Below are 23,363 nucleotides of genomic sequence, written 5' to 3'. Positions count from 1 at the left end.
AAAAAAGGATATCGCATAATGAAGAACGGGTGGAGGAAAACAGCATCAGCATCTGCACTGCTTTATGCCATGCATTTCATTGTCAGTGACGGCAGGAATATATCACAGGAGAAGAAGGGATCTCAGCAGAGTTCTGTTGTCAGTCCAATCACCCCTGAAACATCAGCTAAATAATCAAAGAAAGAAAGGAGGACGTTTTCTAGCTCATGATTAGTTGTATTTTTGCAGGTTATCTCATTAAGCTACTTCAGATCTTAAAAAAAAAAAAGAAAAAAAAAAAAGAAAAAAATTGCGATTGATTTTCTGCAGTAATTCTGCAACGCTGGAAGAAAAATAAATCACCCTTTTTGAATGAAATGCCACTGGCTCGTCACTCCCGGCAGCCGGTGAAGATCGCTCTTCTCTCCGTTTTCGAACAGCGGGAGCTGCAGAACTTGGCGTGTGCGAGGTGCGGGCGGTCCCGCACTGCTGCGGCTGCCCGGGCAGCGCCGCTGCCTCGCCGGGAGCGCTCCCGGCCCCGCTCCCGCCGCCGCCCCCCGCGCTCGGCCGGGCAGCGGCCCCGGCCCGGGCGGGGCGGGGGGTCCGCGCTCCGCCTGATTGGCCGCGGCGCGGGGCCCGCGGACGGTGCCGCGGGCGGAGCGGCGGTGGCCGCAGGATGGGCGGCAGGGCCGGCTTCTTCGAGGTGGGTGCGGGCGACGCCGGGCGCGGGGGGCGGACAGGGCGAGGCGAGCCCGGGCCAGGCCCCACAGCATCTCTGCCGCCGGCGGACGGGGCTGCCCGGGATCCCGGCGGGCTCCTCTCTCTTCCCGCTCCATCTGCATTGAAGCACCGGGGAGCCGGAGCCATCCGCTCCCGGGTCTGCCAAGGGAAGTGACCGCCGCTGGAGCCGGGGGGAGAACGCTGCTCGCCGGGGGTTTCCTTGGGGCGAGGGGACAAAAGAGGCTGCCGCCCGCCCCGTCTTTTCCTACCGCGAGCACATTCCCCTCTCCGTTTCTCGTCCCCGCGTCCCCGGTGTCCGTCGGACGCGGTCCCGGCGAGCGAGGCGGGGGGAATCCCCAGGCTCCCGGCGGTCCGCGGAAGCGCTGGATCAGTGGCTCTGGGCTTCCCGCGGATCCTGCCTCGGGCAGCACCGCGGGCAGACTGCGGGGTGGGTCTGGCAGCGCGTCCCGGCCGTGCGGAGAGAGCGAGAGCGAGGAATGTTCTCGGCACCTTCCGTCCCCAACTTCTCGGAAGACCCCGTGGGCAGCCGCTGTGCACCCAGAGCCGTCCCGCACAGCCTTCGGCCCGGTGCAGGCGTGGCCCCGGGGGCAGCGCCCCCGGCTCGGCCCGGCTCAGGACGGCTCCCGGCGCGGCGCCCACCATCCGACGGGAGGAGCGAGGGGGGCTCTGCTGGTACGGGGTGCTCGAACTTGCGTGGGGAACGAGAAGTAGCCCGGCAAAGTTCAGTACAGTCAGCTCCTTGTGCTTACAGAAAGCGCAGAGTAACGCGCACCTGGGGGACGTCAAGGTAACATCTCATCGACTTACATAAACAGCCACACAGACTCTTTGCTAGAATTAGTTAGGCTGGCTAATACGAAAAATCTTGAGTGGCTGAAGGTCTGTACAAGCTAAATGACATCAATCCTGAATGTGTTTCAGCAGACTTATACTTCAGTTTCTCCATCACGACTTGCCTAAAAACAATGCACAGGGGGAGGAACACAATTCCTTCTCCCTGTGCAAATTACAAACTAGTTGTTATAACATAAACAGAATGCGAAACTATCTGAAAAGTGGCTGCTCCTTTAGTAACTTACCATGACCTGAAAGTTTAGATTTTGCTTTTCAAAGCTATAAAACTGTTCTGGACATCACAATTCAGCAAAATAAGCTGCCTACAGCTCTTATGTAGCACCTGCACCGTGCCTTTTCCTCAGCAGTGCTGGCTTCCCTGGTGTTTTATTTTTTAGGAAAAACAGTCAAGCTTTTCACTGCCTCTTGCATTTCTACCAGTGTCCCAAACTGTTGTGAGATCCAAATGCTGAAGCAGGCACTTGCGTGTCTCCTGAATGCCTTCAGTCATGGGTCTTCAGGTTTGGTCTTCTGCCTCAGCCTTACTTGAGCTCCTGAATAGCACTAGTTCCTAGAAGACCTCAAAAGCACGGACATCATTATTGTTACCTGATTTTGCAGATGGGGAAATACATAAGAGTTGAATGTCCTGTTCTGTCTTGCTAGGCAGTACAATAGCAGCAGATTCAGGTTCTTTTGAGCCCTAAATCGAGAACCTGTGCCTAAGCAGCACTAATCTGAATTCAGTATGGTTTATGGATCACACGTCAGCCTTGTATGTCTTAGTCCTTTTCTCTTTACAGCAGATAATGGGTGGAAACAGATTTGTCCAGCTCCTCCAATGTGTGTCTGAGCTGGCTCAGGGGGAAGGATGTGGACAAAGACTGCCTGGGTAACACTGGGCAGTGCTGTTACATAGTGCTTTCTGCACTGTTCTCTCTGCTGATTTGCTTTCTGTTATAAAGTCATCGGCTTTGAATTCTGAATTGCATTTCCCCACCACACATTCAAAACTGAGCTACCAAAAGAAAGTGAGTGTTCCACTTCTCTACTGGTGTTCTAAATTTTAGCGTTCTGTGTTAGAGGAACCATATAGATCTGTACTTTCCTCTGTACATTTCTAGCCATTTACCCCTTATTGCTGTTTCGGGGTGCATCCTGATAAGAATCACAGAGCACTTACAATCACCAAACCGTCTTGTTTACTCTAGGTATTGGTGTGTTTCTAATTTCACCTCAGTTTTTTTTTATCACTAATAGCTCAGAAGAAGCTTGGCAAGGACAACCATAAAGAACTATGTACCTGAAAATACTGCACCTGATAATTTCAGGGGATTCAGCTCCAAAGATTGAAAGATGTATGACAGAGACTTGTGTCTAGATTAATGTTCTCTAGGAGTGCTCATTTCTCCAAACTGATTGGAGAACAACTCTTATGACCTATTTGAGATATATTTCAGAGCTTTTGGTACAATTTATCCTAAAAGTGTCTGATTTCCTCCTTTCCATGCAAGGGATGTCTAAGTGACATGCTCAGATGTAAATATCTGTAGTAGACCTCTGAAGTTTGGCTAATGAATTCTATCTTTTTTTTCTACTTCTCAGGTTTAGGTCCTCAAAAGCATTTCATATAAGAAAATAGTATGGCATTCTAACTTTCTAGAGGAAAGATCCTGAACAAATACACTCACATCAAAGAAAATTAGTGTAATAGTTGTGCTTTTGCTTCCTTAACTGGTTTGGATGGGAAGTGCTTTTTGTGAGCAGTGATAACCAAAAAGGTTTTGGAGTCTTCACACCCTGAGGATAGATTGAACTGACATACGCAGTACAGTCTAAAAGCAATAATGTACTGGCCCCCCTTGCTGGCATTTAAAGTTCTCCCCCCTCTTCTGTCTGAGATGAAAACACTCTGAATGTAAGAGGGGTGGTGGTTGCTGCCTAGCTAGCATGGCTGAGATGTCACAGCTCCTGTTACAAAGCCTTCTCCCACTCAGAGCTATGCTGTCTAAAGCCTTGTCAAGTAAGAGCACTGGGAGCAAGTGCCAAAAGCAGGACTGCAGAGCAATTTAAGATTCTGCATCCTTGAAGAATTACCTGAAAAGACAAGGCCACATATGAGTTATTTTAACAGACATTTAAAGGGACACTGCTGAAAATTGCCCTGCTGTTTGAAGACATCTGCTCTGTTTTCAAAAGTAACACTTAAGATTATTATCACAGAAAGAGATGAGATGATAGGCAAAAACATTATTCATTTCTCTTCTCTTATCACTTCTCCACACACTTACCAAGACTTTCAACAGTAGTTGTGCTGCTTCAGTTGAAAACCAGCAATTTGGCTTTTTTCTCTATGAAGCTTCAGAGAGAAAATTTTGTATAGGAGAAGATGGTAGTAAAACATTACTTGGCAGGAAGTACCTGAAGCTATTCATAATTTGAATGCTACATTTGAAATTAAAAGTCTTATTTTAGAAAAAAAAATATGCTTCTTTGAAGTATATTTAAAAAAAAATTGAATACAAATTTTGTGAGTTCACCTGTCCGTATAAGGTCTCTAAACTTCCCAGGGCTTCCAGTCTTCCTGCCCTATTGAAAGACAGCAGAACCATCCTTGATGCCGCTGTATAAAAAACAATGAAAAAAATATCTCTCTCTTCAGTTTCTTCAATTCCATGTCAAAAGCATACACTGGATATACATTTTGACATCCATACACCAAATGATGCATGAAGACTAGTAATGAAACTAGAGATGCTGAACTTCAACATTCCAAATACCAGTGCTGATGCAAAGATATAACTGTGATTTCACAAAAAATTTGTAAATGTCTTCTACCTCAGTATTGTCATTGTAGAAAATAATCTCCATATACTAAAGCCCCAAGGCAATGAATATTCTCTTCCATATGGAAAAGGCTATGCAGTGGTGTTGGAAAACCCGGATGTCTACTTCGTGTTGAGTCAAAGCTGGCTCAGGTTCTCAGATGGAGGGGCTCCAATGAGCTTCACAGTGACAGTGATACTCAGTGAATGATGTGACTTTTTAGTGTGCCTGGGAAATTGGCAACATGGAGCTCTGCGTTAGCCAGTGTAAGTAAATACCCACTGAGTCAGTATTAACTGCTGCAGGTTCTTTTTTCATCTTGTGTACCCTCATGAAAGATACTGTACTAGTAAAAGCTGGAAAGCTTTCACAGACTTTCAAGAGCCGGAATTCACTATGAAACATCCAACGGTTCTTCCTTTCCTGAAAAATAAACTGCCTCCCCCCCAAATGATTAGACCTTCCTTTTACTTCCTGACCATTCTTATGCTGGCTCATTTTATCCCTGTCAATTATACAAATGGGTTTGTCTTTTTGAAGGATGACCATTCTGAAGGATACTTGTTATCATCCTTAGGTCCAGGCACACAAAGTGAGTTGGGTTTTGCCATGACTTTGTGTTAGGCACCCAGTTCCATGATGAGACATGACAATTTGGTTAAGGTATCCAAGTTTACTTCAACTCTATCCCTTTACTGTATGGCATCCCAAAAGGCATCCACTATAAAGAAATACTGAACAGAATTACAATGGAAGTGAGCAGCGCTTGAAGGATCCCACAGAGGAAGAAATTCAGGATTTCTCTTTGGTAGTAGACTGCCCTTTTCACTGGAATACACTCCTGTCCTCTCCTGCCTGTACTTTTTAGTCTCCCTCTGTGGGAGGAGTGGGGAATGGCAAAAGACATTCTAAAGCAATTCTCTCACTTCCTGGCAGTATGTCTAACTATTACATATAAAACATGAAGAACTAGATCAACTCCTTTGCTGACAGTTTAGTTTCATCCAGAAATATTCTAAATGCTGTGCATTGTGCTGACCTTGGGATAAAGATGCTTACCGGATCAAGGTCTTCGGGGATTTAGATGAGAGCATGTCTAACTAACAAATCTGAAACAGGTGGAAGAAATAAAAATGCACAGTGAATTTCAGCACAGGTCAGACACTGGTGCCCATTGGCTTGCACAGGAGCAGAACTTAGAAGCTGAGTATGTACCTAGTGTATACCTTGTGAACCTGTAAATGTTAGACATCTAAATTCTACAAAAGTGAAAATTAATTTTATGAGGCATTTTGAGTATGGGCATCACTGTATCTCTTCTCTTTATACACAGTGAAATAATATAATAAGATTCTAGTCTCATGAAATATGAGCCAATTTCTTCAAAGAGGTAAGGCTTTACTTAGTTGGACTACTTACAGAATAAGGTACAGCACTTCACAGGTAAGATGATGAAATACTGCTTTGTGGTTGAACATATGTCTTGGTTCTGCTTTGGGAATTCCTCACACAGCATGTGGCTAAGCTACGGGACTCCCCCCCTGCCTCTGGACTCTGTGCATGCAAAAAGTTTAAGGAGGTTTAAAAGGCAAGTGGATAAACTAATTGAGGAAAAATAATCCATGAAAAGTTATCAAATACACAGGCAGCACTTCTAATGCAGGAGAATCACAATCACTGTGTCTGTCTCTTCCCCGAGTCACTACATTCTTGCCCTGTTTTATTACTTTTTCTGAGTCACCTGCTGCTGGCTGTTACAGAAAGATGCAATTCTAGATGGATCCTTAGACTTATCATCTGCAACAGTACATTCCTGTGCAAGGGAAGTTTCAGACTGATGAAAGTCAATTGTAACAGCAGCAGCAGCAGCACAAACATAATTTTCAGTGTATGTACACTTACAGCAATTTCCCTTTGGCTTAGCTCTATTGACTTCAAGAAGGCTATTTTTGATATGCCCTAATGTGAGATCATACTAAGGCATGCTTATTTCCTTCAGGAACAACACAGTCTACCAGAAAAGTCAAAGGAGATAGAGCAAATGGCTAATTCCATAGGAAAAATGTTTAGAAAGATTTAATTAGGACTGCGGCAACCAGTGGATTGCTTTTTAAAGTTAAATTCTGTAAGCATTCTAACAGTTCAGGGAGAATTCATTCTGCATTACTCTTTCTCAGACTGGTGATTGGTTCCTATACTGTGAAGTAAGCTTTTTTTTATAACTGAGTAATTTCAAAAGAAATCAATACAATGTATGCTTATGTCAGTGCATACAAAGTCTCACTCAGCTACAGTTTACTTAATCTGCTGATTACAAATGGCTTAAAATAAAACTTCTAAGATGAACGGACATGATAAATGTGTCAGTATTTCCATAAGAGTTATTACATCATTTTGAAGATCTGTTGATCCTTCAGCACTTGACATGGCTTTAAACTGCAGGAATTTGATTGACTATATTTTTGTAATCCTATTGCAGAGACACTGCATCTTAAAAACTCTTTTTAAACACTTTTCTCTTTCTGTTTTTCTCTTATGAATAAACTTTTCTCCCTTTTATTTTACCTTTTTATTTTTCGAATAAAAATTTAACAGCTGCTTATATCGTATATTGATTATTCTTTGCTCTCAGCCTGTTCTAAATAGTAATAGTCAAGATTTTTGCTTTTATTAATGACACTATCAATCTTTAATCCTTATGCAAGAGAACGAATTTGTCTTCTAAGCATCAAAGATATATATTTGTAGTCACTTATACAAGTTTTTAACATCTTGAACAGATCTGCCTATTTATTAAGTTCTACTCAAAGTAGTTTTAGAGAAGCTGTAGTTGAAAATGCCTTTAAAAATTCACCAAATAAGTGGACCATAAGTCATGGAACACTAGTGCAGACCAACCGCTGGCATCCTATTGTGCTAAATGCTTTGAAAACACAAAGAAATTAAAGTTCTCTGAGGCAAACAATTTATGTTTGAAAGAGATGATTCCCATCAGTAAGTGTTCCAAGAACAGATTGCTGGGTATCTAAAAACTGTTGTCAACCAATACATTAACTGGCTTGGTGCTGTGCCTGAAGACTGGAAACACTGTGTTCAGTGCCATGTCAGTTCATGGGATTGGCCGTTATGTTTGGAAAAGACACCATTTCTTGCTTTGGATCAGGCTTTTGTGTCCCTTTTGTAGGGAACATCTACACACTGGGGGATGTTACGATACAGCCAAGAGATGTGATAATTAGAGGAAACAGTCACCTTGCTTTCACTCTGTTGTTGCACAACTTTCTAGGGACTGGAGTGGAATCTAAAGCTGTATTCCTGCATCCATCTTTCTGACAAGGGAAAGAATGTTTGATATTTCTTAGATATTGAAAGTAATGCAAAGTAAATGAAATGTTTGAAGAAAAAAAAAAGGAGAAAAAGAAACACTGAGCAATTTAGGCTGCAAGGGCCTTCTGGAAGTCATTTAGTCCAACTCTTGCTCAAAGCAGATACAGCTTTGTATGGCGATGGGTCTTGTCCAGTCCAGTCTTAAATATCATCAAGGATGGAGATACCACATCCTCTCTAAGCAACTACTTCCAATATTTGGGTGAAATCATGGTGAAAAAATTCCTTGTATCTGGATTTTTCCATATTCCAACTGGACACATTGCCTCTCACCATTCCCTGCCCTGCACTTGTTCTGTGGGCTGCAAGAGTCAGAATGATGTACTTCAAGAATAGACCTCTGGGAAAGGAATCCACTTCATTTGCTTTCCCATGTAGATTTCACACAAACAGACATTGAAACTTGAAATTTGTGTTATTTCAAATATAAAAAATTAAGGGAAAACATATCCCAATAATCAGTCACATATTTATTCCATATCACAAAGGAGGAACAGTGCTTGCCTCCCCTGATGTCCCAGCTGGACTTACAATGCACAGGTAGAAAATATCATGGCATTAGTATCTCTTGTGGAGATAGTTCTGGCTGGAGCTGAAGTGTTCCATTGCTGCACCAATAGAGAAAGAACCATTTGGGACAAGTAAAACAAGGAAATAAGATACTCTAAACAAGCCATCTCTTCAAAGCAGCCCTATTAGAAAGATACTGGACAGTGACTCCTATTTTTAGTGAGGAATCATATTTAAAGTCTAATGTTAATCTATCTTCTTGGCCAGTTAATACCAAACATAATTAATGCTAGATGTGTATATAAAAAAACCCCAACAACTGCAACAAACTCTTTGGTACTAAGATAAGCTTTGAACTTTCACTCGTAGCTATACCACAAAGTTCCATTACAGCATTTGATGAGAACAAATTAAACTAACACACCATCACTGTATTTTAGGTTTTGATGGCCTGCTGCAACTGGGCTTTGAAATGTTTGGGGACTTTTCTGCTTGACTGTTGATTAAAATAATAACTTTTTGCCAAAGTGCATTTGATCACAAAAATAAACTTTCCTTTTCAGAGCTGTAGATTAATGACTACTTTGAATTTAAAATGCTACTATGTAGTTACTGAAAAGGTGGTCTGAGAGGCAAGAGTAACACTGAGTATTCCTATAACAACAGCTTAAGGGTTTCTGAAGTCCAGATATTTAGCTGCATTTGTTCATTATGTCCACCAATATTTTCCACTCTCTTTACAATTAAAATATTCTGGGAAAAATACACATTGATCTTTAAGCTGTATGTACTCAGAATATTTGCTTACATGCATATATATACATATTTAAATTTTTTTCTCAAACTGTTTAATTTTATGAATAATAAAAATACTGTTCCCTACTGATTCCTGTGAAGTTTCTCTATCCCTTATTTGTTCCTCTTGCTCTAGTATAAGAAAATACTCTAGATCGATGTGTTTTGATCAATAAGTGAGCTACTTCTGCTTCTGAATATATCCAGGAAGACAATTCATTTGGCAATAATATTTTTTTTTCTTGCAAGTCAAGTGCTTTCAGAACCTGGCTATGATTAAAGCTGTCTCTTGAGAACATCGGGAGGGTTTTTAACACAATTCGCAGACCAGAATAAAATGGTGTCTCACTCTGAACAACGATTGTGAATTTGAGAATCAACTAAGAGTTTAGGCATTATTTAGCCAATAATTATTAATTATCATTTTGTGTCCTATCAGGTGGAAATCCTTGATTGGGAGACAAAGAAACAGCTATGCTTCCTAGATAAGGTAAAACAAAAATCTGTTTAAAAGGGTAGGTGACTTTTTAGAAATTAATAACTTTTCTTAAGTAAACATAATGTTTATGAAGGGTATTTCATCTCCTGCTGGCCTTTCTTTGGCCACTTTTAGCAATTATGCAAACTTCATACTAACTGCAGGGTACTTTGACCCTTTTCCAGAAGGAGCTTTCAATGCTGTTGTAGTAATTCTTGATGGCTGCTAGAGAAGCTGCCTCTGAAACACATGTCAAAAATTGTCCTTCCTTTTTCCTGTCATACTTTGAATCATTCATACCAAGGCTAGACATCTGTAAAAAGTTACACTGTTACATTTTCTAAGTCACATTTCTATTTGACTTAATAGTTTTAAACCTAGTACTTGTATTTCAAAATATGCATCTTACATATGCAATATTTTTGTTGCCTAGGTGGAACCAAATGCCACAATTAGAGAGATCAGATTGATGTTCCATAAATTATGTGAGTATAACTTCTACAGCAGCTCACATCACATCAGAATATCCACTATATAAATAGGAAAAAATTACATAATATGAAACATGTGATATGCACACACATAGTGCTGATAACCTGCACATGAATGTGATCACAGTGAGATTTCAGTATAATTATTTTATACTCTCCTAATACACCTTTGTAATTTTTCTGCTGCATAAATCATCACTGATATTAATGTTGAATAAATATTCATAAAAATCTTTAGCTAAATCTTATCTTGTTGTGTTGCATTCATTATAATAGTGGATGACCTAAACCAAACATTGTATGTCACAATATTCTGTATGGTCTTACAGATCCTCGGTGGTATCCAGCAAGGCAGTCAATAAAACTTGATCCAAGTAAGTACTTGTGAGGACTAGAGTATCTAAACTCTGAGCAGGGCCCTGGCATGAAAGGTGTACTTTTAATGGCTATTAGCTCTTAAGAATGAGTTTCCAGCTATGTTAATTAGCACTATGAAGGCTGAAGAGAATCCATAACAAATACAATTCTTTGGAAGTACTGAACAAAGTTCCACCATTGCGCCTGGTGCCTGGTGCTTGGTAATTAACTGAGGAGTCTGCACATTGTTCCAGTGCACTTTCTAACTACTGAGCTCTCTGACTTCTGCTTTCAAGACAGGCAGCACAGAACCTAGATATCAATTTTCCCTTAGCTGCAGTGAGATGATCTCCACGGTGAGGCTCAGCTGGGAGTACTAAAAAGGGCTCTGAGTCTGAGCGATCAATTCACATAATCCTCTGCTCTCAGGCAGGAATTACAGTTCTTTTGAGGTGAGCTAATGCAAAACACATTGCCATGGATGTAGCAATTGCTGACAAAGCTGATGCCAGCTGGCTGACTTCATTCAGCTGTAGGTGTTGCTACTAGAAGCCTCTTAGTACATGGCCTCAGTGCACAAAAGATAGTCTAATGGCCAAACTGTGTAAATTCATCTTAGTATTCAGTATAAAACGTAAAACATTTTTTCTTTTGCTTTCATTAAGCATTATTTTATTTAAACAGTCCCTTAGAAGTATGCTGGAGAAGATTAGTCTATTTTGTAAAATCTATCCAAGGAAAAGAAATGTATGAGTACCTTATTTCCTTCTTCGAAGGTCTACCTTGTCAGATTCCTTCATGAATGTTGTGAGACTTGCCATGAGAAAATGCTGGCCTTCTGGAGATTTCCCCAACCTAGGCATTAAAAGCTTGAGTAGTAGCTCATGTGGAATCACCTCCTAGCTGGCTGTTTGGGAAAACAAAGGCAATGAAAATTTCTGTAGGAGAGATTTCCAATCACAGCTTATCCTATCTTATGTTTGTTTGATGATGAGCAAGGAGAAGAGTGGAAGAGAGAGGAGAGAGAGAGAGAGGTGCAGGTGACTAGGAGGTCAGTGAATTATGCTAAAGGGCAGTGACCTATCAGCAAATTCTGCTGTTAACAGTGATGAAGCAAGTCTACTAGAATAGGCAGGCAATACATAGGATTGAGAATTCTTTTAACTGTTTGGGTGTGAATAGAGGATCCAGGCTTATATATGATTACAGGGATAAATAAAAATAAAGTATAAATATTCTTAGTCTTTTTATTGAGATTCCAATAAACCCAAGTCGCATCAAAGAATCTCACAGATTGGTTAAACCACAATATAAAGCTAATATGCTACCAAAGTTGAATTGAATTTCACTGAGACATAATTACTTCTTTCCTTCTCAGAAGGAAAGTCCCTGAGGGATGAAGAAATCCTGCAGCACCTCCCTGTTGGCACAACTGCTACCTTATACTTTAAAGATTTAGGGCCACAGATAGGATGGACTACGGTGAGCTATGCTTCAAGTCTGAGCCATTTTAATGGCTAACATTCCATAATTAATCCTTACACCACTTTTTGTCTCTCTCCAATACTTCTGCATGATGTCTGCTCTGATAGTGGATGCAGGCAATGATTCCTCATTGCTTCAGTTCATTAATCAGGGAAAGCAGTAACAGTTACTGTGAATGCCTGGTTCACTGGGAGAGTAGCAGTGGAAAACATGCTGCAGGGTATGTTGACTCTACAGAACTAAGGTCCAGGTTCTCAAATGGATTTAAATGTCTACTGCAAAATCACTAGGAGCTAGGGGTCTAAATGCCTTTGGGGACTGCTTCACAGGACCTGTGCAACTCCTGACAAAGATTAGGATTATACTGCTCTAAATTTCTCCTGCAAAGAGGCATGTGAGCAACTTCACATGCCAGTACTTGAAGTCACTTCAGCAAGGAAATTCAGACAGTAAGATCAGTTAGCTGCCTGCATGTGACTGTGTCCCAGGGTGCTTGTGTCAAGCTAACAACAGCTGATAATTTCTGCAATATTAGTAGCCATCCACAAGGACCTTGCATATTTACTGTCTTAGCTCAAATGCAAATTCTATCACAACTCCCTTGGCAGGCAATGCAGCACTGCTGTTTATTATGCAGTGAGGTGACCAGTGACCCTTTCAACTCTTTAGAAGGTCCTTGCTGCACATATTACAGTAGTCCCAACAAAACAGCACAATATCAAAGGAAAAGTACCCCATAATTTAAAGGCATATTTACCCTTTCTTAGCTATGAGACACCAATAAAATCTTGTGTTGACTACAAATAGCAAAGACAACATTAATAGGAGGTAAAATAAAGAAAGTCAAATGTTCTGCAAGACTGAATCTTCACATTATTTCCTTGGATGCAATGCTGATAAATCAGGCAGCTATTATACAATCCAAAAAAACCAGGAAGACAGGCAAAAACTTCTAATGGCAGTGTAGACTCCCAAGACACACATACATTAATATATACCAAAATATCACAGTGCAGAGTAACACCAGGCTTCTGCCATTCCATAATCTTTCTTTTATGTTCTGCTCTCCCTGCCCTTCAAGCTGCTTCATTCAAACATAAGCAAAGAAATACTTCATTATTATCAAATAAAAAAGACAAAGTTTTCATCTACAACCAAATCTGATCTGCCCCAGAGAAAATGCTGATTGTAACAGAAGTCAATGACACAGCTTTCTGAGTATCAAAATAATTCTAAACACATTAGAAAACAGTGATTTTGGTGGTTTTTTTGTTTGCTTTGTTGTTGAGTTTCTGTTTGTGGTTTGTTTTTTTTTTTTTTGTTTGGGGGTTTTCTGAAAGAAATACAATCAACTTCCCTTCTTTCTCCATAAATGAGGTATGGGCCTACTTTCCTCACTTACAGAAGTGTGGAAAATTCAACTGTTAATGTTCGGTCCAAAGTTAACTTCAGTTTAGAGTGATGTTCCTAAGAAATGCACACCTATCTGAAATGAAATCAAGTTAGGGAATAGCTTCTTTGGTTTCCTCTCTTTTTTTTTTCTTTCTTTTTATTTTTCTCTTTGTGTTAAAATTAAAGATTGTTTGAACATAGAATGAAATTATTGTTTCCCAGGACAACTGCTGTGCTAACTGTTCACACAGATGGGGTCACTGTGAACACTTACAAGCTGTTCCCAGTTTAAACAAAATTCATTTAGTAGAAGCAGAACTCTTCTTTTTCAAGACAAATTCTTCACCAAATTTCATTTTAACTCAAAATAAAGAAACAGTTCTTGAGTACAAGAGAAGGGTGAGAGCTGCATAAATGTAACGTGCATGCGTATTTGTTATGATCTTTGGGCTGACATTGTTATCTTTTCATACCCATACTGTGTCTGCTGCACTGGCAATGGCTGCTTGAATGAAACTGAGGCAAATCATTGCAAAATATTTACGTGCATGTCTACCAGTTTCATAGCCCAATCCCAAAACTGCTTTTTCCTCCCTGCCTCTCTTAGTGCCATCCTGGGTCAGTGGACGTGTTTATCCCACTGCAATAGTTATCACAAAGAAACCAAAGCAAAACCATCATCTAATTCAGCTGTCTAATTATTTTCTCTCTTTTTGCAGGTATTTTTGATAGAATATACAGGTCCATTGTTCATCTATTTTCTGTTTTATTTCCGCATGACTTTTGTCTATGGACTGGATGAGAGGTTTACATCAAGTCCGCACCCAGTAGTTAAGTAAGTCCGTTTGCAGGCGTGAGCAGTATTTCTTGTAGCCTTATTCCAAATGTCTTGCCACTCTTGGTTTTTTAAGCACTCTTAAATGCTTTTGTCTTGCTGTTTCTAGCTTGGCATGTATCTGCCATTCTTTCCACTACATCAAAAGGTTGATTGAAACAGTATTTGTTCATCGATTCTCCCGTGGGACTATGCCACTGAGGAAAATTGTGAAGGTAAATTGTGTCAGAATCTATCCATAGCCCCCCTTACAAATCCAACCTACCCAACCTATGCTCTGCCTCTGCAGCATGGACTTTTTGTGTGGCTTTTGTAACAATGTACAACAAATCTCACCCATAAAGCTGTAGTTCTTTTAGAAGATTTCTTAATGTCACTATTAGATAACATACATGCTGCCATACTATTACTAATATTATCGTAGTCTCATTACTTTTTAGAACTTTAAACCTTCAGCATACCCTTCCTTTTCACTCAGCCAGCTCCTTGGGTGTGAAGGTTTTAGTAACAATGTTAACTTTAAAGGTGGTACAGGCAGGCACAATGTTGGAAGAGTTGCTTTTTTAAAGAAAACAACTATTTTTTGTAACAACCATTTTATATCTTCTTTGCTCCATACACTCTCTTTGCTGTTAAGCAACTGTAATTTACCTTTGATCCAGCACAAGGCATCTTGGTTGTTCCGCATTTTCTTCTCCACAGGAGCACTCCCTAATGTTACCAGCCTGCTGTGGCACAGGGAAACCGTTGGGATTCAGACTCCCTGTTTCCTACATGTCTGCAAAGTAGTACAATGACTGCATGGTTATGCATGGGCTGTAGTTGTTTTACAAATGTTTGCAACAAAGCACACACTAGTTGTCAAAAATACGCCTTATACTAAGAAAGACAAGAGATTATCATCTCAACTGGAAAAGCCTGTGGTATCAGCACTTGGGTATTTAACATTTGAGATTTAGACAGTCCCTTGTAATTTGCATTACGGCAGGGATACTTCCAACAGTGGAAGCTCTGCCTTGTGGCTACCTTCTTACTGTCCAGTGGCCCTGGTCGTTCTGGTGGGAGCTTTTGAAATGAAAGAAGGGCCTGTAGTGGAGCAGTGGCCCTCCAAAAGAATCTTCCCTAGCAACTTATTGTGCTTCCTGCAGCAAGAGTGCAGGCATTGTTAGAAGGTTCACAGATCTTGACACAACAGTAGCTAAGGCATTTTAAACAGTAGATAAATGAGCAACTTTACCTTGAAAAAAATTCGTTCAGTGTGATAAATCTTCTTTTTCTCAGTGCTCTGACAACTACTTGTTCCTTTCAGACCATACAAACTGTTGATGCTAAAACTGATATTTGTACCAGTCATTCTGATCACTTCCTCTTTTCCATCTTCTCAGGCTGGTGGCACTTGCTTTCATCTGTAAAGTTGCTGACAGTTCTTATTTTACGTGCTTAGCGATGCTTGGGTTTGATTTGCTTTTATAATTTCATTGACCTTGGTGGTGTTACTCCAAAATTGTGACAGTGAGAAAAATATCACATCATCTTTACTTTTTTCCATCACATCCAAATGGTAGACAAAACTTTCCTATTTTCACTGTTTGATCACATACACAGCAGATATAGGTAGCTTATTTCCTAAGAACAATGGAATGCTGCCTTTACAGGAGACACTTCAGTCTCAATAAGCAGAAATCTGAGACAGGACACAAATCATGAGATTTGTGGTTTTCATCCTTTGTTTACCAAATGAAAATGGGAATAAATTATGCCCTACAATACAGCAGCTTCACCAAAAGCATTTCATGCTACATATTAAGACAGTGTAATTCTTTCTATGATTTTTCTAGGCATTGCAAAGGTAGAATAACTGGTTTATCTGGACTTAGTAAACAACTGGCTCAAGGTGAATAAGATAGGGATTAATATACAGAAATTGTGTAGTAATAAAGGAACTAATTGAAGGAAAGTGCCAGAAAAGGATTTGTCAGACCTTTAATAATAGGAAAGTACCAGTGGAATTCCTCAAAAATAAGTATCATGATTAGTCTTACATGGTCTTTCTTTACCCTTTACTTTAACCTTTCTTTATCCTTTACTCATGAACATTTTCATGAGTAAAAAGAAGGGATATCATCACTTTCTAGAAAAACATCTGGAGGAAAGGAAACACTAGACCTCATAAATACCATTAAACCAGAAGACAATATAATAAGACAAACAGAAGGGTACATGCTGGTCATGAATAAACATAGGCAGGACATCAAGAAATAGGGATCATCAATTGCAGTAGAGAAGACAAAAATTTAGGAATAATTTATTTATGGGATCCCTGCAATATCTCAACTTGACCTATAAGAGGTTGTTGTAAAGCTTTATTATTCACCTAGAATATGAAAGATTTGCTTTCTTTCAAAAGAAACACTGTCTTTCAAGTGAGTTTGTGAAGTCTGCATGTACTCTGCTGTTCCTAGCTGAACCTCACTAGAGGCCTTTGTTTGAGCAATAAGGCTTCTAGTGGGATCTGGGCATTTATAGTATTACTGCTAAGGTCCTTAACAGTGGTAGACTCCTTTTCTTATAACTGAGGAATACTCTTGCAGTAAATCATGTTCTTTGGCTGAATAGTACTTGTTCAGTTTAATTACAACATGTATTTTTGGGGGCTGAGCCACGATAATCAATTTATTTAATTTTACTGTACTGAAATCCATTGCCATATGTTCCATTCTGTGCCAAGCTGTGAAGCTAAGGAAAGGTTTTTCTGAGGGTGCCATTCTAAGATTACAAGCAACTGTTTCTACCTCAGTTTGTACAGCAATTAGTGAATTGTAAGAGCTGGCTGAAGAAGCTCTTAGGGAGGAAGTAGCAGTTTATGGACAGGACACTAAATAGATTGTCCCTAACTGAAGTCACTCTTCTGATTCTGCTGCATTTCCTGGGAAAAAATGAAATCATCACAGGGAAGTTATTTAATTTCTCTGCTCATTTGTCCCACCTAACCTGTAATTAATGGTTAATAATTTGCTCTTTCTCATCAGTTATCTCAATATATAATCTCAGAGCAAGGATATACTATGTGCTTGTATTACAGCATACCCAAAAGGTCTCTGGGCACTTCAGTGGTTCAATTAACTCTGAAAAGAAGGTGGAAATGCAACTGAATGTTTGACCCTACTGTTTGCAGCAGATGAGGGGGCACCAGCATTTTCAGAAAAATGCACCATCAGACACTGCAGTCAGCTAGTGCGGGTTCCAGACGCTGAGGTAATCACTTTTTCAGGGTATTATTGCTAGAAATGCAGTTCTGGTATATACAGGGGGAAAAGACTGCAAAATCCAAAGCAAAAAAATAAAGTTAAATCAGTCAGACAGAAAAGAATGCAGCCTTGGATAAGAATTTTGCCTGCATGAGCAGGAAAGCAAAGCTGTGAAGGAGAAAGCAGAAACACCTAGAAATGTCTAAGGTATAGGAACCTATTTGGAAGGCCAAGAAAAGTGTCACCAGAAAGAGTAAGACAATCAGTGTTTTACTCAAGATTGAAAATAGGATGCAAGAAAAGATAAGGTGAAGGAAAAGAACAGGGGAAGTGATGAAAGGACGACAGCTCAGTTTTGGTCTTGCTGAAGTCCAGGTGATGAACAAACACACCAAGGTACTAGGTTTGGTAAAAGAAGAAGACTCCAGTGACGAGAGGCAAGTTCATGAGTTGTTGATGAGGGTTAAAGTCTGCCTGCAAGAAAATAGCTCCTAGAGGTTACAGTATGGAGGAAAAGAGGAAGGGGCCAGGAAAGGGCCTCCCTCCTACCTACATATACATAAGGAGGGAGAAGATAAACCTGTCACCAAGTTATGAAAGCAGCAATGAGCATCAGAAAAAAACCCACAGGAGGCAGGGCCAAGGAAACCAAACAAGAGGTAAAGATTGTCATTGTAAGGAGTTTTTTCAGGGATGAAGCCTGTGAACAAGCTCTGGGATTGGTCAGGAGTGAGTCAGTACAGCCATTAATGACATCTATGTTGTCAGTTTAGAGAATGGAAGCTGGATCACAAAAGGAGAAGGACAGCAGCAAAAGGGACAAAGTAAAGATATTGCAGTGCAAGTGCAGAGGAAAGCATCAGGCATGATGATTTTAGGTAGGAAAAGTTAAAGCATGGGAAAGAAAGCAAACTGATGAGGTGAAGGAGAAGAGGACAGGTAAGAGAATGGGCAGTGAAAAGTAATAAATAGGGAAGACAGGGGCAGTGCCTAAATCTAGTTTTACAAAGACATGTTTTTGTCAGCAAAACAAATCTCTCTAACATACAGTGTGTATGTACTTCAACTTTGCCCAATAGCTTTCCAGACAAGATATTTTCAATAGTGTGATCATACTTTCTAAAACTGTTTATAAACTTAGCAGCTCGAAGATACTCGAGACAAAATCTTAACTCTGTGAGCACTACATCCTTTCTATTATTTCCTGTTATCTGCTCCCACCTTACCACACTTAGTATTGCCATTTTTTGTTGTATTATCAGTAAGTTGAAGGATTAGCCCATTGTTATCAACAGTCCTTGCAGTGAATACTGGCCCAGAGGATTGTACTAAAACGAAGAAAAATTGCCTGTTTTTCAGAACTGCTTTTATTATTGGGGATTTGCAGCTTGGCTTGCATATTACATCAATCATCCTCTTTACACTCCTCCCTGTAAGTAGCAAAACAACCCACAATGATTTAAGTACTGTTGTATTTGCATACTAGTACTAATTATATGTAAACTTTTTTTTTTTAATAGCTTATGGGAAAAAACAGATAAATTTTGCTGTGATCATGTTTCTGGTAGGTTTGTTGCTCTTTCTATAAAATGCTAAAATATCTTGCTTTATTTCTTCTGTTGTATAAGTGGAGGAGTGAGTAGGATAAGCAGATACTTAGAACTTGAACATTTGGAACATAGCACTAAAGATGACCACTTACATGCAGAACAGTAAATCTGTCAGGTTTTAATGTGATTTTGTACAGAAGGGAATATTTTCATTCAACATCCATTCCAAGATTAGGATATTTAACTGCTGGGATGATCTCTCATAATCTTTAAAGAAGCTGGAACTACCAGTTTGTGACACTATGTTTAAAAGCCAGTGAGTTTGTTTTGTGAACTGTTTCTTGAGTGTTAAGAATAACAACAGATCATAAAACTCAGAGAGTTTTAGATCAACTAAGAAAGTATGTTACTGATAATGTCCAGGGACAGAGTTTCATTTTGCTGAGCTTCAGAAAATTTTACAGCTTTCCTTATGAATCAAAATTCTTCATCACTGTTCATTCTCACAGTTCCCAGGAACATTTCATACATGCAGAAGCAATGTTACTGTAGCCAACAAAGGTGACCTATATAGAAAGATTTTTCCTATGTACGGGTAACTTGTTTAGCACATCAGCTGTTCACTTAGACAAATTAATTGTCAGTGACTGCAGGATCTCAAAGCAGCTTCCTAGTATGAAAATTCTATGAGTTCATAACCTATTCACATTTTATAGAGAGACTCCATAACAGAGAGCACAGAGCTGGGAATAAAACTCAGGAGCTCTGACCACTAGTCATTTGCTCTGATGGTTATGCTTTGCAGACACTGGAGGCTGTCCATAATCATATAAATGGGTCATTTCAATGCACTTTCTTTATAATTGATTGGGGAAGCATCCTTTAAAACCAGTGAAGGAAGCTGGGTCAATTTTACTTCATGATTCATAGCAATTATACTCTAGGGAAGAAAATTTACTTAGAGTCCAACCTGTATCTTCCTTGAGATTTTAATAACTTTTCAGAAACCAAAACTATGCAAATCCATTTTTGGGTGTTTTTAAAGACAAAAGAATGACCAAAAGATAAAGCAAGTATCTCCTGGGTTTACTTTTATCCCCTTTGTTTTATTTAGATCTCATGGGGATTATCTAAGTAGTAAATTTGATCTTTTGACACAGAGTCCACATTTTCTGGAAAATATCATAAATATATAACTGAGTATGACATGGACTCATGTTTGAATGAAGATATCCTCCTGTCAGGCAGCACTCTCAGTTAAGGATATTTATTACGTTTACAACAAATTACTTTCCTTTTCCTAAATTTTTTAAGGACCCCAGGAAATAACAAAAGGAAGAAAAACAAATAGAAGGGAAGCACATTTTTAACTCTGTCATACTTTTTCTTGCAGCTGTGTGAAGCTGGAAATTTTTCCATTCATGTTGCACTCAGTGACCTCCGGAGAAATGGTAAAAACTGAATAATCATTTTTCACTTTGGCACAGCCATTCACTACTTCTTAATTTACTCTGCCTTGTGAAAGACCTGATCCTGGGGGGTGTTGATACCTGTCAGCTGACTGCTGTGGGAGCACAGGTTGCTCAGCACTGTAAAGACTGGATTCTAAGGGAGATCAGACAATGCAAAGAATTCAACATCAGACTGTTGAACTGCACTTCCTATCTTACTGTAATTTTTATTGCTAAGGCCCAGGTTGTGTTGGGGGGAGCAGTTATATTGGTTACAGTGGCAGTGCAAAAGGAAACAGTGCTAGTAAAAGCTATGATTTGGTGAGCAAAGAAAAGTAATTTCACTGGTTTCTATAGGGGGCACAAGATCTTTGTGCAGATCAGGGTTCCTTGGGCATGAGCCAAACATCTTACAGCGATCAGCTATGACTGCTAAAATCCCATTCTGTGACAATTTGAGAAAACCTTTAACTTCTAAATTTAAAATTTGAGATAACTCTTCTTACAGGAGTGATTGTGATCAAAGGCATAAATAGATGATATTCTAATGCCCAGAACATTTCCTCACAGTTATTCTATTCCTTCTTGTGAGTCCAGAGGACATCCTGTCTCCCAATATCCTGCTTGTCCCTCTCACAGTCATGAGACACAGGAGTAGGTAGAGTTGGGTTGTCTTTATAGGAAACTATGTATTTAGGAGTGTGAATATTTTGTGATTTGTTTTCTAATCTATAGGATCCAAAACCCGTAAGATCCCATATCCAACAAAGAATCCTTTCACATGGCTGTTTTTCTTTGTATCTTGCCCTAACTATACATATGAGGTATGTATTTTCAAACAAGATGTTCAGATTTTAGCTTTGCTGAATATATTTTCATTTCTTTTGGAATGTTAAACATGGGAGAAACCTCTGAAACAGTTGAGCTCTATACATTTCCCCTCCTCCCCTACACTCCATTAAATCAGACTGTGGATGGGATCTTGTCTGTTCTTCCTCCCCTCTCCTGAGGCAGTACTGATGGGGCTAAACTTGAACAGACAGCCCTGAGCCTGTGCTTCAGTGTGGCTGCTAGACAAGACACATACACTGTAAAGCAGTGCAAATTCTGCAGCCAGGGACAGGGAGATTGCCACTGAATGTTGTAATGAGGGGATGGGGGTGTCTGGTGGATTCATAACATAAGATCCTAGGAATATCACAGCAGGCAAGAAGATATGGTCAGACAAATAGACGGTATTGTGCTAGAGAAAACAAGCCGAAGTCTTCTTACACAGTCACTTGTGTTGGTGGTGACTGCTTTAGAAGCTTGAATCAGTTTATAATTTAATATTCCTTAATCAGGAGCCAAACTCTTGACTGAGTTCAAAAGCAGATAAAATCAGTGCAACTCAGTGTAACATTGACTCGTGCACAGAAGGACAGCACCAGGTTTTAAATTCAGTGGAGATTAACAGATATTAAAGAGAGGAGCGTTTGGTCTCAGACTATAGAAAGTTACCATTCCTAGCACTGATGGAGGTCTGACAAATACAAATTAGGCAGAGAAACAGAAAGGACACTGTTGTAAATGCTTAAAATTTTGTCATTGTAATAGCTATGGAAGCAAACATGAAGGTTTTGTTTGTGATAATAAGGCACTGTTCACCATCTTGGCTAAAGGTTATTAACACTAAAAATTGATCTGGCTGACCTTGGCTTTTTTATTTACCTGTACTAGGACAAGGTTATTTTGATCAATAGAGACATAAATGCAAATGCTGTCACCAGAAATATTTTAAATTTCCTTGGCCAAAACAGGTGGGGACCTGGATCAGTTTCACAATCATGACTCAGTGTGTTCCAGGTGAGTAATGTTTTGCTACTTTAACCTGAAGTGATGTCAGCAGCAAGAACATGTTTTTAATCTGATAATGAAATGTATCTTTTTTTCCTTTCCTTCCAGTGGGGCTGTTTACCTTGCTTTGCTTCATTCAGATGACAATCTGGGCAAAGGATAAACACTGCACCTACTTACGAGAATTCAAGGATTATCCAAGTCATAGAACGCCAATTATTCCCTTTTTGTTGTAAGAAAAGAAGGTTTAATTTGAATATTGCACAGAACTTCAAGAAGAAAAACTTCATAAACCTCCTGCCAAATAAATTAATTAAGTTAAAGGATTTTGGTGCATGTTTAATCACCACTGCTGAGGGAAATTGTATGCACTTGAAAGCTACACTTCCTTACATTCAAGAATTCTCAACTCACAAGCACCTTAAAAAATAAAGCTTCATTGCACAGCTGGTAGCTGAAAGCCCCTGCAGTTCACTGTAACCTGATTGACTTAGATTTTTCTGTACTAGCCTATTTAGATTGATGGATCAGAAATACTGAGAAGTCTGTGCTGAAAAGCAGCTCCAAATTTAGCAGCGGCATTCTGCAAGACAGAAGTACACTGGAAGGAGGACATACCAGCTAACTACTAGAGCTCAGTTCAGCCAGCACGGCCAGCTGGCCTGGAGACAGTTGCATGATCTGCCTTCCTTGACTGGAAGAAGAGTGTGTGCTGCCTGGAGGCAGGTGCTTTGTAACAAATAACATTACCAAAGATTATGAATGGTTCTTGGAATAAAGAAATAGGCAATATCTCAAAAAACTGATTTGGGTCTAACCCCTAATTTGCCAAAAGAGTCTGAAGTAAGAAGTATTTGTCGTATTTGTGAATGTAACATCCTCTGTTGGGGGTTTTTTGTTTGTTTTTGGTCTTCTTCATTAGTAAATTGCATTTTAGTAAGTAAGGTTCAGAAGCAATCTGATCTATATCTTTGATACTTGGCCTGTTTTCACATAACAAGTCCTTACAATACTAAAGGACCTTTTACCCAAGCATTTTACATCAGGCTTCTTGGAATAGTTTTTAATATACTTTGTAAATACATGAAGTGACTGCTAGTCCTCAGAATGCTCTTCCTATTTTCAGAGCCAGGGAGAAAAATTAGCTACATTTTGGACTTCCTGTGTT

The 23,363-nt window shown here is 39.8% G+C and overlaps 1 protein-coding gene across 2 annotated transcripts; it reads left to right on the top strand.

The window, feature by feature from the left end:
* The first annotated feature begins 64 nt into the window (after positions 1-64).
* Positions 65-22,518, top strand: LOC135418530 (very-long-chain enoyl-CoA reductase-like). Of its 2 annotated transcripts, none has more exons than XM_064663994.1 (13): positions 65-161; positions 9,507-9,562; positions 9,984-10,035; positions 10,371-10,415; positions 11,777-11,880; positions 13,995-14,110; positions 14,220-14,325; positions 18,718-18,790; positions 18,879-18,922; positions 20,302-20,359; positions 21,095-21,183; positions 22,159-22,204; positions 22,304-22,518. In XM_064663994.1, exons 1-13 carry the CDS (start codon positions 65-67, stop codon positions 22,429-22,431), a joined length of 1,014 nt encoding a protein of 337 aa, XP_064520064.1. In that variant the 3' UTR covers positions 22,432-22,518. The 2 variants fall into 2 exon arrangements, with proteins under 2 accessions (XP_064520064.1, XP_064520063.1); XM_064663993.1 differs by lacking the exon at positions 65-161 and adding an exon at positions 418-682 and having other exon boundaries at positions 9,512-9,562.
* Positions 22,519-23,363: the final 845 nt, after the last annotated feature.

This window comes from Pseudopipra pipra, chromosome 9 (assembly GCF_036250125.1).
Source record: "Pseudopipra pipra isolate bDixPip1 chromosome 9, bDixPip1.hap1, whole genome shotgun sequence".
NCBI classification, from domain to species: Eukaryota; Metazoa; Chordata; class Aves; order Passeriformes; family Pipridae; genus Pseudopipra; species Pseudopipra pipra.
The sequence above is the reverse complement of the archived record's forward strand: the minus strand, read 5'-3'. Positions and strand labels throughout refer to the sequence as shown.

What these genes read in the sequence shown, in the direction of transcription:
- LOC135418530 (XM_064663994.1), top strand. Translation starts at nt 65, where the DNA reads ATGCCATGCATTTCATTGTCAGTGACGGCAGGAATATATCACAGGAGA. An exon ending in ATTGATGTTCCATAAATTAT is followed by an intron (nt 10,036 to 10,370) that starts GTGAGTATAACT and finishes ATGGTCTTACAG; the next exon opens with ATCCTCGGTGGTATCCAGCA. An exon ending in TCCTCTTTACACTCCTCCCT is followed by an intron (nt 18,791 to 18,878) that starts GTAAGTAGCAAA and finishes TTTTTTTAATAG; the next exon opens with CTTATGGGAAAAAACAGATA.